At 47.6% G+C, this 15217-nt stretch overlaps 1 protein-coding gene across 4 annotated transcripts in view; it reads right to left on the bottom strand.

The window, feature by feature from the left end:
- AGTPBP1 (ATP/GTP binding carboxypeptidase 1) overlaps positions 1-15217 on the bottom strand; it is a 2604148-nt gene that overhangs the window by 182014 nt on the left and 2406917 nt on the right. For all 4 annotated transcript variants that reach the window (XM_069625853.1, XM_069625856.1, XM_069625854.1 and 1 more), the window contains one exon: positions 3635-3795. In XM_069625853.1, coding sequence (XP_069481954.1) covers positions 3635-3795 — 161 coding nt within the window. The remainder of the gene's footprint in view (positions 1-3634; positions 3796-15217) is intronic.

Raw genomic sequence — 15217 nt, 5'->3', positions numbered from 1 at the left:
AGAAACTTATAATTACTCCTACGTCCTGTCCCTTTTCCTCCATACTGTATGGGCGATTACAACTGAATACAGCACCAGAGTGGTGAGGAGATCCTCTTTAAGAAAACAAGTTTCTTAATACTGCCTGCCGAATGCCGCGTCTGACCTGGAGCCGGCATCCAAACAGTAGTGCTGTGTCAGACCTGGAGCCAGCATCCAAACAGTAGTGCGTGTAGAAGGCTGAAGGAGTGGCCCATGTGGCCACCCTGCTGATGACCTGCCACGGAATGTGCCTCTGGAACGCTACAGCCGTGGCCTTGGCTCCAATAGCGTGGGCATGCATGTTCACCAGAAGTGGTTTGTGCTTCCCCTCATAGACCTCCTAAGTGGCCAAAACCATCCACCTTGCTATGGAGGCCTTAGATGCCTGATATCCCGGCCTTGACCCCCCTAAAGAGACAAAGAGAGCCTCAGACTTGCGGAAGCTCTTAGTCCTGTCCAGATAGAATTTCAGAGCACACCTGACATCTAGGCAGTGCAAGACCCTTTTCGCATCATCCTTAATGTCCGCAAAAAAAGTAGGTAACACTATTTCCTCATACAGGTGGAAGGCAGAGACTACTTTAGGTAAAAACGTGGGATGCATTCTCAGGACCACTGTATCTCTATAAAAGGTAGTGTAAGGTTCTGAAGTCACCAGTGCTTGGATTTCGCTAACCCTGCGTGCAGGCATAAGACCCACCAAGAGGGCTGTCTTAATGGTGACTATCCTGACGTCCGCGGAGCCATTGGCTCAAAAGGATTGTGCCAACGCGCCCAACATTACATTGAGGTCCCACACATGGTGTGGCTTCTTGATAGGCAGGTAGAGGCTGGTGAGGACCGCCAGATGTCTTTTAACCACTGGGTAGGAGGATGAGAAAACATCATCCTCCGAGTTCCAGTAGGCCCTGCTGGCCGCCAGATAGGTACGACATCTGTCTATTTGCACACCTGAGTGTGCAAGGTGAGCCAAGAAGGATAGTACGTCATCCAACGGGCAAGTAAGCTGGTCAACTTCCTTTGACTCCACCCAGTGGCAAAACCTAGTCCATTTACTTTTGTACTGGCTCCTCGTAGCATCGCTCCTAGCGTCCTGTATGATGTCTAGGTTAGACTGCGACAGACACAGATGCTTTAGTGTGACCTGCTCAGGAATCACGCTGCAAGGGCTAACGTCTGCAGTGCGGAGTGGATGACCCTGCCTCCCTGCTGCGATAGAAGATGAGCTGGGCCCAATGGGAGGTGAATCGCAGGGTGGTCCAAGAGGCTGAGCAGCTCCGAGAACCATGGTCTTGCTGGCCACCAAGGAGCTATCAGAATGATGCTGAGGTGACGTGACTCCCTTATCTTGCAGATCACCCTGTGAAACAGGGGAGTGCGAGGAAATGCATATGCTTTTAATGCTGTTCCACTGGAAGGCGTCGCCCAGGAAGCCTAGGCCCTGTCCCTGCCAGGACGCAAATTGAGGGAACCTCCTGTTGTACCAGATGGCGAAAAGATCCACCTGGGGCTGCCCCCATCTGCTGAATATCCCCTGAAGGACCGGATCATTCAATTGACATTCATAATTGTCTGCACCCAATCTGCTGAGTCTGTCCCCCTGCAGGTTGGACTCCCCCGGGAGGTGGATTGCGCTCAAGTGAATGCTATTCTTCAGAGCCCAATCCTAAATGCTGACAGCCAGACTGCATAGGGGAGGAGACCTGGTGCCACCCTGCTTGTTGATGTAATACATGCTGGTGGAATTGTCCGTTTGGATGAGGATAGTATTGCCACTAATAAGCAGCAGGAACGCTTTGAGGGAGAGCCAAATCGCCTTCAGCTCTAGCCAGTTGATACGGGCCTCCTGCTCCTGAAAGGACCAAACTCCATGGAAGCTGTGGTTTTCCAGGGTAGCCCCACAGCCTTCCAGGGAGGAATCCGTGGTGATGGTAGGTTGTGGTCCGACTGCCGGAAGGGCCTGCCTATCCGCAAGTTGCAGTCCGTGCTCAACTAGGCCCTGGTGGAGAGAAAGAGGAATGGTGACAAGCTCCGCTTGGGAACCCCTCTCCTATCTCCATGAGGCTGCGAAGTGCAGCTGAAATCTTCTAATTTTGAGCCTTGTGAGTTTGGCTGCCCACTCAAGCATGGACTTGGGATTCATCTTATCACACAACACGCACTCTCCAGCATCGTGACCCGCACTGAGGCACCACAAAACAGATGGCATGTGGGTCGGTCACCGACATTGTAGAGTCGCAGTCAGTACAGCGTTTAAAACCCATCTCGCGGTTGAGAAAAAGTACAAAATCTGAAGAGAAATTATTCGAAACTGAGTTGAGGACTCAATTACAACAGTGTTCCTCACGAGCAGTGTGTCAAGCGCATGGAAAAAAGGAACTGAGGTATGGGGACGTGGTATATATGCGATGCCCGATGTCCCGTCTGGAGCCGACGATCGAACACTGAGCAAGACGGATCGACGATCGAGGTCCACTACGCACCCTGTCGAAGAATTTTCCGACCAGAAGAGCTGGAAGGTAAGGGCACATGATAGTGCGTGGTCTGTAATCGCTAGAGGATAGTAGTAGGGCAATAGGCAGTGAGAAGACACTGTTCGCATACTGTATCCATCTAATTATGGCAGAGTGACTTTAAGATGCCAGAGTTTGTGATGAGAAAATATGGTAGGGGTAGGGAACAGGATGGCTGGGATAAATTCATGGTAGCACCCTGCATGACAGGATCCTCCTCCTACCTCCTCCAGGCCTAGCCCACAGAAGGGGGGGTACTCTCTGGCTCCCATAGGCTCCCTAGTACCATCCTCTAGTAGAGGACAAAGAGTATAAATTATTGGTGGATGTAGGCCTTTACTTTGTCAGCATTCACTTCACCGTCACTTTGTCACATTCACTTCCCCAGACATTTACTTTTACTTTGTCCGTGCCGGGGGAGACCTCCTGCACCACCCTTCTTTTCTACCCCATAATCATCCCCCATGCTATCCCTTGGCCCCAAACCTAACCTGATGCTATCCCTAACCACATCCATTACAATCTTCACAGTGTGAAGATGCAAACAAAGTAAAGGCATGACAAAGTCAATGTACGACAAAGTAAATGCCTGGCGAAGTGAATTTATGACAAAGAAAGTGTATGTGGCGAAGTAAAGGGAGGATACGATTATTGGTTTGTAGGGTTGTGTGGAGTTGGATTCTTGGATTACGAAATGCATTCCACACCCTTACTATGCGCACACTCTTCCCTATAATGCATTCTGCTTACTCCTTACCTCCTACACTCCCTACAAAATCTTGATAAGATCAGCACAGTCGATGAAGTATGTCTTAGTTTAGCAACCATAATGGTTACATTTACTGTGTAACATTGTTAAGAACTTCTATAGAATACAAATTGCTTCATGAGGAGGGTGTGGACAGACTTTTTTCAAATTTTTTGGTTGCATTTTGGGTACTCTACCTCAGAAATCTGATATCCATGCCAATTGGAAAATCGAATTAGTCAAATTATAACCTAAATAAACAATTACAAGCTACACACCTTATCCTTCCCATACATGTGTGATTTCTTGAAGGGATTAAATATTAGCAAAACACAGTTTGAGCTTTCTATACCTTGACACTTTGCAGCTGGTCTCAATCAAGTCGTTTTCAATTTCGAGGAGGCTGGGAGGCAGACTGTACTCTAGGGGAGAGGTCAACCTTTTCAAACGCAACAAGCCAACGCAAAACTTGGCGCCCATTTCCTCCAGCTCACGAGTCCCAATCTGCAAGTTCTGAATAGATAAAAGGAGCACACAGTAAGACACCACTGAATAGAAATCACATTTGCATGACATTTTATGCAGCAACTGTAAACAGTATTTTTAAACCAAGATTTACACGAAAAAGAAAATAAAGAAATACCAGATGCATTCCCAAACAAATGTAGATTTAGTTCATTTTTACTTTCATGCAGTATGACACAGTTGTTAATTACAGAGATTCATTTACAAAAAGAAGGAAACAGATGTGAAGCCTCATGCAGTATGCTAGGATTCTTTTTTTTAAAGTAGCAAATAAAATACAAATCAGTTGTCTATTCAGTTTCTGGTAATTTGAGATGCTTGTGCATTGGTTGTTCAGCATTACCACAATAAGGAAACAGAATTAAAAAAAGATGTTAGCAATTACTTACATATATGGTAATTCATTGTTGGAATGCATACTCAATGTTGGCTATCGTTACAAATTCACTATGCTCAGCGACCAGTAAGCCTAGCTAGAGTGGGAAGGTGTAATATATCAGTTATGTCCTGGAGTTGCCATTTTTAGTACAATCGCTAGTAGCATGCACTGATAAATGCGTATGTTGAGAAAGATCCGACCATACAACATGGGTAATGATGATACTCCAAGATGGTTGTCTCTGGCTCCTGCACTGAGGCGCTCCACAGGCACTGGTAACTGAATATGACAGGTTTTGGGATAAAGTATTAAGTACATTTCTGAGACAATGAAGGCACCTCTTGTATAATATTTTTCATATGTTGTTTGTATTTTAATGACTTCATGTTCCTTACTTTTAATGATACATATATTTAGGAGCCAGTTCATCTCAGAACCAACCCTTACTCTTGGTGTGTGTATATATATATATATATATATGTGCAGTAGTTCTGATAGCTATGTGTGGCATTCATGTGATATCAGGTTACACTTATTGTGCCCTGCAGGCAACACCAACATACCACCCATCATGTTTGTATGGAGCTTCAGTTAAAGTAAACAGAAGAAAGAAGGGGTTATAATTAGCTTCCCTTGTTGTGAATTACATTTAACCCCTTAACTGCTGGGCCATTATGCATGTCTATGCAAATAGGACGAGCAGACTCGTCCTCAGCACTTAATGGGCGTATGTTTGAAAATCAGCAGGTGTGACAAAACCTTTCACTTTTCTATGGTTGATAAGCCAAATATTGGATAATAGTAAAAGGTAATATAATGCAATGGCAATCGCTTTATAAAAGAAATGATAGCACATATTCTCAAAATCAATTAACTCTGATCAAAAGAATTTGTGTATTTTCGTTACAGAAACTGTAAATGTACCATTATTAAGAAGAAATCCACTGTTTTCCATCAGAGGTTTGGCAGTGCCAACAACAAAACTGTAGAATGTTTTGTACTTATAAGAGGATTTCCAGACCTAACCAAGAAGGTATAGCAGAGGAAACCACACAAGAACTCACAAACAGCCTGGCTTCTTCGTTCAAATCTAAAGAGATTAGGGCAACCATCCAAACCACTGTTCAGCCCATCCCAATCAACCCTCTCCCCGCAACTGATCTGCTCTCGTCTGCATTCCTCCTTCCAGTACTTCACCCCGATCTTTCTTTAAGACACACTACAAATTGTCAGAGCTAAGGAAACTTCTCAGCACAGCTGACTAAATCTCACATCAACACCTTGGGAAACCATCTGACGAGACTCGCCAATGCCTCTCTCCCTCCCTTCGTATCCTGGCCTGCCTTCCCTCAAATCTGCCATGATCACCCATTTAGTTAAGGAGGCCAACATGCACCCTGATGTCTTCGTGGATCAACCAGAGAGAGTTAAAAAAAAATATTCCATCAGAACACCTAAAGGAAACTTGAATATTTAAGACCTTATAGGATCCCAGAATCTAGGAAAAAAAGATAATAAAGAGGTGGAGGAAATGATAAAAGCTGACATCCTCGAGCCGTCAGAGAGCCCTTGGTCATCACCCATTGTGCTAGTAGCGAAACCCGATCAATCGTGCAGATTTTGTATTGATTTTAGAAAACTCAATTCGATCTATCTATTCGATGCCTCAAATAGATGACCTAATTGACATACTGGGCTCCGCAAAATACATCTTCACGATTGATCTTACAAAATGGTATTGGCAGGTTCCTCTTAACCCCACAGACTGAGAGAAAACCGCTTTCTAGACCCCTCTGGGGCTATTTCAATGTAAAGTCCTACCCTTCAGACTTCATGGGGCACCTGCCACATTCCAAAGCCTTATGGATAGAGTCCTGAGACCTTTAACACCTTTCTGTGGTGGGTATCTAGATGATATCGTGAAACACAGTAACAATTGGCCAGACCATGTTTTCCGTCTCTGTGAAGTTGTGAGAGCCCTAAAAAAATAAGGGTTAACCCCGGAAAGTGTCACCTAGCACAGTTGGCAGTGAAATATCTAGGTTTCTTCATAGGCAATGGTTTGGTCCAACCACAAAGCGAGAAAGTTAAAGCCATCCAACTAAATCCAATGTCCAAAATTAAGCTAGAATTTTGTGCTTTTCTGGAGCTAACTGGCTATTACCGGCGATTCGTACCAAACTATTTCAGCATAGCCACAAACCTCACTGACAAACTCAAAAATGGACAACCACAAAAATTAATTTTGAACCAGGAAGAACAGGCGAGTTTTAATGTACTAATGAACATCCTCTATGGCAAGCCTGTACTGAAGGTACCGGATTTTAACCGAGACTTCATACTGCAAACCGATGCCTCCAAAACAGGTCTCCGCCCTGTGTTGCCCCAATAACACGATGGTATAGAACACCCAGTTTTGTATAACAGTAGGAAACTCTTTCCAAAGGAAGAGAATCATGCCACTATTGAGTTGGAGCAATGGTGATCAAATGGGCTGTAACACATCTCAAGTATTACCTAACAAGTAGAAAATATCGACTGGTCACCGATTACTCCCCCTAAACAAGTGCATCTAACAAAAGATACCAAAGCACGAATCATGAGATGGTTCTCAAACCTGCAGCCATTCTGCCTCACAGTAGAACATCGAAAGGGACAAGAACACGGAAATGTGGAATTCCTTAATCAATTTCCGATCGGTGAAGGGGAAGCCAGTGAACCAAGGGAAAATAAATGTGACGAATCCCGCAAATCGGTCACTTGGCCGCAATGGGGAGACTTTTCCTGTGAGGCTTGGGTGAGGCCGCTCCGGAGCAGGCAGGACTTCCCCAGGAGAGACTCCCTCATTGGAGACAAGGACTCCGTTCTGATGAGGAACTCCCTAAGAAACACACCACCAACATACCTCTACAGACATCCAGTGAAGAAAGGTATGTAGAACATATAAAAATCTGTTATTGCCATCAAGAAACACTGATTATTTTTCCGCTAAGGGGAAAAACTACCTGATACTGAGACAAGGGAAAAGACCTATGGAGGTTTACAGATCATGAAGCAAACAAAGAGAAAGGACAGTAATGTTACACTGGGAAAGGCCCAGGAAAGCATAATAAAGGAAGTAGACGCACGCTGGGGGACGAGTGAGAGAACTCATGAGTTATGAACTTGCTTTGAGAAGTATCCTGAAGGAAAGCTTCAGGCCGTTTTTTCAAACAGAGATTCTCACTCTGGAACAGACTCCCCGCCTCTCTCTGTCTCGAGCCGAACCTTCTTATGTTCCGGATACTCCTCAAGACCTTCCTCTTCTCTTCCTCTCTCCCCATCTCCTCTTTCTCTCCTGCTTCCCCCTTGTTTCTCTTCCACAACCCACTTAGTTCGCTGACTGGTCACCTGGTGCACCTCCAGAGCCTCACTGCACTGGTCCCAGGCTCCCCACCAGTCCTGCACTTGGAATATGTTTCATGAATGGGGCAACCACTCTGCACTTAACCCAGGCCCCTGCTGGACTGGGCGCACTTGTTCCCCTCCCACTCCCTCGCATTTCCTGTCTGCGCACTTGCACGCCCTAGTCCTAGTACGGTTGTTCATTGTTCTGCATGTCCTTTTCCCTCACCCGCCCCCTACTCTCTCTTTGCCACGCACTTACACTAGTAGATATGCCTCTGGCCTAGTATGCTAGTTATTGTTAGATCATTCGGAATCTTCAAGGCCTAAGAATGACGACTGCCTTCCCTTGTTCCCTTTCCGCTTTGAAGCACTTCACTTGTGTATAAGCGTTTTACAAATAAACAATTACAAATACCAGGATCTGGCAGTGGTCCACCTTGACTACTCTTACCTGGCACACCCACTTGGAGCCCTTAAGTCTTTTAAAGAAGATCAGGCAATGGTGTAGAGAGTCATCAGGTTTCACCTTCTGGTGATAATGGATAACCTCTTCTGGCTGACTGTCAAGGTCTTTGGACATAACCATAAGCCTCTCCACCACTTTGTGACTTTTCCTACAACTCGCGTTTTGGGGACCGTCTCTCACTCCCCTCCTTTTACTCCTTCTACCCCTCTTACTTTGTTCCTTGCCTTTACTCCTCCTCTCACCCTCCTTTGCTCTGTTCCCTTCCTGCCATCCTCCTCTCTTCGTTTTTCTTCTCCCATCTCTCCTTCCGTCCTTCTCCCACTAACCGCCTCTTCTACACACTGGTCTCTACTCCCTTCTCATACTTTGCTCTTCCCTCCTCAACTCTTATCTCTTTTCCTCCTCTCCACCTCCATACTACTTTGGCACATTCTAGGTCTCCTTTCCTCCGCCACTATCTCGCTTCTCAGATTCCACAGTTCATCTACACCTTCTTGCTGCTATACTGTGCACCTGAAACTCCACACATACTACACTGCCCCTTTTTCTGTGTTCCCTTTTTATACATCACTGTGGTTGGGATCAGATTGTGTAACTGTCCAAATGTGATCAGCTGTGCGAGTGAGGTGAATGTGTCCAGTGATTGGGTGCAGCCTGCACAAATGGTTCCCCAGCTGACATGTTTTAGCTTGCATTCTGCCCATGTCACCATGAACAGAGGTTACAAAACATGTGTCAACCATCTTCAAATGATTCTGCCAGTGGCTCAAACTCCTACATCTCTTTGTGAAGCCCTCTGCCTCTTTTACTCTCACTCTCTGAAAGGCATTATTTCTAATTCCATTCTGCCATGTACCGAACCCTATGAGTGACTATGAGGGAGTCCCTTGAATTTTCCGATGAGCAGTGATCATGAACTCATGGCTCTCTGACAGGCAGATATCTCGGGCTGGGCATAAGATGGCCGACCTGGGGAATCCTCTACATACCTCTTCTAGAGCCTGCATCATAAAGCGGGCAGTGCACCGGCCCCAGGGTTTCCCCATACTATCTACTATCCACCAACATGTGACCTTATCACAGGTGCCAGGGCAAAATGATGTACGAAAGTGAATGGCCACTTGAAACTTCTCTCCCACTTGTGGGGTGAAATAGCCCTGAATGTCATAATTAAAGACCAGAGTCAGTATGAGGGCTACCCAAAATGAAAAACCTGCTTTGAATTAACATGGAAATAAGGCCCTGCAATTTCTAAGCGAAAAGGAGTGAAATTAAGCATCAAAACATGGAGATGCTTAAAAATGTTAATTGCCTTACATAAGGGAAAGACATGAGACAACATTTGCAAAAGGTCTTGGAGAGCTGAAGTCATACTGTCAGAAACAGCAGTTTCCAGAATGTTAAATGAAAATGCCAAGATTGTGTGCAAGCCTGCGCAGCAGAACGGAGCCTGTTACTGTGACAGAAATAACTACATGCAAAATCCGTTTTTCCATTTCAGTTAAAGATATGCTCCTCAAAATGTGTGCAAGAGGTTTAACAAATGAACTTGAGTTCTGTTCATCAGGGGCCCATCAGAGAGGAAACCATAATTTACAGAATCTACAAGGAGATGTGAATTGCAGCAGAATGAAGGTCCCCTTTCCACTGAAACTTCATCCAGTGACATTGCAATTGGGCCTTTAAAATTAACACTTTAAGCATTCAGATGTACAGTTAAAGTCTCTCAATATATATTTAGGTGTACTTCTATAACCACTGTTTGCAGGAAACTACTTTTGCAAGGGTTTACATGTTCAGATTGTGTGCCTTTGCTAGGGTTAGTTAAAAGTAAACTACTTTCAGCAGAGGCAGGCCCAAACCTTGGTTTCTGGTTTTGTTTCTCTGGTGTGAGACCCCAAATGTGAAACTAGATTTCAAAGTCCCGTTGTCATGAGAATGGAAGTCTAGTCCGCCTTCAAACATGAGGCCATTCTGTTAAAAATACAAACCTAAGGGTGGTAGAGATCATTTTTTAGCAGGGGACGAAATCAGGAATTGCCCTGCTCCCCAGCATTTATGACTCAAACAATTTAGGCCGTAATAAAGCTGGCCATTAGCCCTTGAAGCCCTGGGCTAATCTAAACAGGAACCCCTCTTGATGTCACAGCCAGTAACAGATCCATCCCAGGGGTGGGGGCCAGAGCTAAGGAGTAGTTTCACTACCATGGTACAAAATGGGAGATATGCTGTTTATGGGATAACTTTGGCAATATTGATCGCACACTATTCATGTTCGGATTTCTGAAAAGCTGTTAGCGAGCTGCTTCTGGTGAGCCAAAAAAATATTTTGGTGACACCAACATACCAAAAGTCATGAAAAAAACTGGATGTGGCTCTCTGTATAAATGTGAGACCCATAAAAATTTGACAACATATGTAAAACGTGATCCATATTCCGTTCACAGAGGGCCATATTTTTCATTATAGTTCGAGAGTAAAAGAGAAAATACTGTAGCTTTACACCAGTAGGTCGCACAGACCTGAAAAAGTTTATGTGATTCACCCAAAAATGTAGTATTAAAAAATGCTGTAATTTTTTATCCAAATATGAAGAGAAAGGGCATTTGTCATACAGTGAGATTTCCATCTGCAATAAACCAGACCCAGCACCCTGTAAGAGTTAGATGATGGATTGGGTCTCCCCCCCCTTGGCTTCCCAAAACACTCCCACATTCTTTGGACCCATCGGCCCACAGATGGGAGGGAACATTTGAACACTGCCAAATCCATTATGAAAGAACTATGACACATCAGTGATGTCACTTGCCTTATAAATAAGTCACTCTGCCTCAAATCAGGGATCTCCATACAAAATCTCGAGGTGTGCAGCTGACAAAATCTGGAACCACACTAACAGTGTGAGGCCTACATATTGGAGTGGAGCCAGGAGCTGTGGTAGCTGTATTGGGACCCTTTTTGAATCCTTGACTGACCCCTTGATTGTCCCAGCAGTGATACTCTGGTGCCCCCCTTATGTCCATCAAGCCCTCTCCTGTAAGTATAGACATCCCAAACCATAGATTAAATATTATAAGTTACTCACCGTAGTGACTAACATACTCTTAGTCCTTAGACCCCTTTCCGCCATACTGCATGGGTGTCCCTTCCAAGGGACGGGAGACAGAACCATTTTCACCAGAAAAAAAATGTTACCCCCTTTAATTTTAGAGGCGCACAGAGGCGCTGCCCTCGGAGCATGCGCTGCCCTGACTCCACCTAATGGCGCCACACCTCCGTCCCCAGAGACGCATCGACAATAGATTAATATTGCCTAATGACACCAGTTTTATTAGGGGGGAGGATGATGGGACGTATGGAGGAAAGGGGACTAAGGACTAAGAGTATGTTAGTCACTACAGTGAGTAACTTATAATTACTCTTACGTCCCGTCCCCTTTCCTCCATACTGCATGGGCAATTACAACTGAAGGTAGCCCCAGGGTGGAGAGGAGTTCCTGCTTAAGCAAACAGGTTTCTAAGAACCGCCTGTCCGAAAGCCACGTCTGATCTAGAGCCGGCATTCAAACAGTAATGCTGGCAGAAAGCCGAAAGAGTGGCCCAGGTGGCCGCCCTGCTTATGACCTGCCAGGGGACGTGCCGCTGGAAGGCGATGGCAGTTGCCTTGGCTCTGACCGCATGGGCATGCATGTTGGGCGGCGGTGGCTTATGCTGCCCCTCGTAGGCTTCTTTGATGGCCGAGACCATCCACCGGGCTATGGAGGCCTTGGATGCCTGATGCCCCGGTCTTCAACCTCCAAAGGTGATAAATAGAGTGTACGACTTGCAGAAGCCCTTGGTCCTGTCCAAGTAGAATTTTAGTGCACGCCTGACAAGGCAGTGCAGGACTCTCTGTGCCTCATCCTTAGGATCAGAGAAGAACGTAGGCAGCACTATTTCCTTGTTTAGGTGGCACGCAGACGGCACCTTAGGCAGGAATGCTGGGTGTGTCCGGAGGACCACCTTGTCCTTGTGGAACGTAGGGTATGGCTCCGAGGCAACCAGTGCCTGGATTTCGCTGATTCTGCGAGCCGAGGTGAGGCTGACTAACAAGGCTGTCTTAATGGTGACAAGCTGGATGTCCGCGGACGCCAATGGTTCGAATGGTTTGTGTGCGAGGGTGCCCAGAACTATGTTGAGGTCCCACACGGGATGCGGCCTCTTGATGGGCAGGTAGAGCCTGGCGAGACCCCTCAAATGTCTCTTAACAATTGGGTTGGAAAGGGAAAAACTCTCCTCTCCCGAGTTTCTGTACGCCCCAATGGCTGCTAGGTAGGAGCGGCAAGTGTCCACCTGTGCCCCAGAATGGGCGAGATGCAACGAAAAAGAGAGCATGTCATCCAGGGAACATACCAGAGGGTCGAAGCCCTTAGAGTCTGCCCAGTGACAGAACCTGGTCCACTTGCTCTTGTGTACTGGGCCCTGGTAGATTTGCTGCTGGCGCCCTGTATGATCTCTAGATTAGCCAGAGAGAGGCTGAGATGTCCTAGCATGACCTGTTCAGGAACCATGCTGTGAGGGCCTAGTTTCTCTGATGTGGGGTGGATGACCCTGCCCCCCTGCTATGCCAGAAGATGTGCAGGGCCCATTGGCAGGTGAATGAGGGGCCTCTCCGAGAGGCTGTGCCGCTCCAAAAACTATGGCCTGGCTGGCCACCATGGAGCTATTAGCATGATGCTGAGGAGGCGAGATCCTTGATCTTGCCTATCACCCTGTGAATCAGGGAGTGTGCGGAAAGGCGTATGCTGTCATTCGGTCCCACCTGATCTGAAAGACATTGCCCAGGGAGCCCGAGCCCTGACCCTGCCCGGAGGCGAACAGATGGCATTTCCTGTTGCCCCGGGAGGCAAAGAGGTCCACCTAAGGGTGACCCCATTTATGAAATATCTCCTGCAGGACTAGGTCGTTCAACTGCCACTCGTATTGTCCTCTCCCAGTCTGCTGAGCCTGTCTGTCTCCAGGTTGGATTCCCCCGGCAGGTGGATCGCCGTGAGGTAGTTGCTGTTTTCCAGGGCCCACTCCCACATGCTGACTGCCAGCCTGCACAGTGGGGGATATGGTACCTCCTTGCTTGGTGACATAGAACATGCTGGTCGAGTTGTCTGTCTGAATGAGGACGACCTTGTCCTCGGTAACAGGAAGGAAGGCCCTGAGCGTCAGCAAAATGGCCTTCAATTCCAGCCAATTGATGTGGTACTCCTGCTCTTGCCGGATCCAGCTGCCATGGGCGCAGTAGTTGTCAGGAGAGGCCCCCCAACCCTCAAGAGAGGAGTCCGTGGTGATGGTGACCTGTGGAGTAGGCTGCCGGAAGGGCTTGCCCGTCCGCAGGTTGCAATCCCTGGACCGCCATGTGAGGTCTGGGTGAAGCGACAGAGGAACATTGATCATCTCTGACTGATGGCCCCGTTCCTGGTTCCAAGATGCTGCAAAGTACAACTGTACCCTCCTCATCCTGAGTCTTGTGTGGGGGACGGCCAAGAGGACTGCTGCCATGAGACCCAGTAGGTGTTGGTACCACCAGGCCGAGGTCACTTCTCTACCGAGGAAGTGCGCTGTGGCCCTCTTGATGGCTGTGATCTTGTCCTCCGAGGGAAATACTTTCTCAGAGCATGAGTCTCAAATGAGGCCCAAGAAGGTCTGTCTCTGCATGGGCTGCAGTTGTGACTTCTTGAGGTTGAGTGAATAACCCAGCTCGTGCAGGGTGTTCATAAGAGCGTGGGAAGTATGGTCCACTGCTTCCGGAGATGTGGCCCTGATGAGCCAGTCGTCGAGGTACTGGTAGATGTGGTGGCCCTGCGACCTGAGGAGGGCCGCCACAGTGTTCATCAGCCTGGGGGCCGAGTTGAGGCCGAAAGGAAGCACCTTGTATTGGAAATGGCAGCCCATGATCCTGAATTGTAGGAATGAACGATGAGGCTGCCAGATCGGGACGTGAAGTTACGCGTCCTTCAGATCCAGAGAGCACAACCAATCTCCCTTGCACAATGTCTCCGCTATCAAAGCTGGCGTAACCATCTTGAATCTTTGTAGAGGAAGGGAGAGGTTGAGGCTGGAAAGGTCCAGCACAACTCTCAACTCGCCTGATTCTTCTTCTGAATGGCAAAAATCCTGGAGTAAAAGCCCAAGCCTTGCTGAGAGGCTGGGACTTCCTCCACTGACTGGCTCTCGACGAGCGACCGGATCTCTGCCAAAAGAGTTGCTGTCTCAACCTGTGGGAGTGGAGGGGAGGAAGGAGGTGACGCTGGAATAGGGAGGCGGTACCCCATGGAGATTACAGAGAGGATCCAGGGGTCTGCAAAATTCTGGCGCCAGAAATGTGCATGAAGAACAAGCCTGCCCCCCACTGGAGACACGTGGACCCAGAGGCGTGTGTCATGCCTTCTTAACCTCTGAGGCTGTTGCGGAGGAGGGGGACTGGAAAAAGCCATTATTCCTTCCCCTTTTTTGTTGTTTGCGCCGATGCTGGGACGGCGAACGGTCAGGCTGCCTGGACCTCCACTCTTTGAAGCTGCGGAACCCTCCGTACACACGCCGCTTCTCAGAGCGCTGCTGTGACTGGGTGTACGGTTTGGGTGTGGTCTTTGTAAGGATGGATAAAGACTTGGCCGTTTGAGAACTGTTTTTCTTTTTATCCAGCTTCCCGTCTGTTGTGGAGTGGAAGAGGTCACCCCCTTCGAACACAAGATCTATTATGCGTTCCTGGACATCCGGGTTGAATTGTGTAGCACAGAGCCAGGCTGTTCTTCTCATGTCCGTGGCAATACAGATGGCACAGCCAGAGGTGTCAATGGGGGCCACGGAGGACGCCATGATGTCCTGCATCACAATCTTGGCCTCCGCCAATTCTGCCTTGAACCGTGATTGGCTCTGCACCGGAAGCTCTGGAAGGAAATCTGCAATTTCCCGCCACAGCCTCTGGTTAACAGCTGCCAGCATGGCATCCGCGATGGCTTGACGCAGGTGCAAGGACGCGTTGGAATATAGCTTCTTCCCGTACACCTCCAAGATCTTCTCCTCCGTGCCCAGCAGCGCTGCAGAGAGGAGGCCGAGGACGACTGAGGCTTGGAGTAAAGTGATGCCTCAGCGATCACAGAAGAGTGTGTCTGAGGATGGGCCGATAGCAAGAGTGTATCCCCCTCT

The sequence above is a fragment of the Ambystoma mexicanum genome, chromosome 6p, assembly GCF_040938575.1.
Source record: "Ambystoma mexicanum isolate Mex_15411 chromosome 6p, UKY_AmexF1_1, whole genome shotgun sequence".
Lineage (NCBI taxonomy): Eukaryota > Metazoa > Chordata > Amphibia > Caudata > Ambystomatidae > Ambystoma > Ambystoma mexicanum.
The sequence above is the reverse complement of the archived record's forward strand: the minus strand, read 5'-3'. Positions and strand labels throughout refer to the sequence as shown.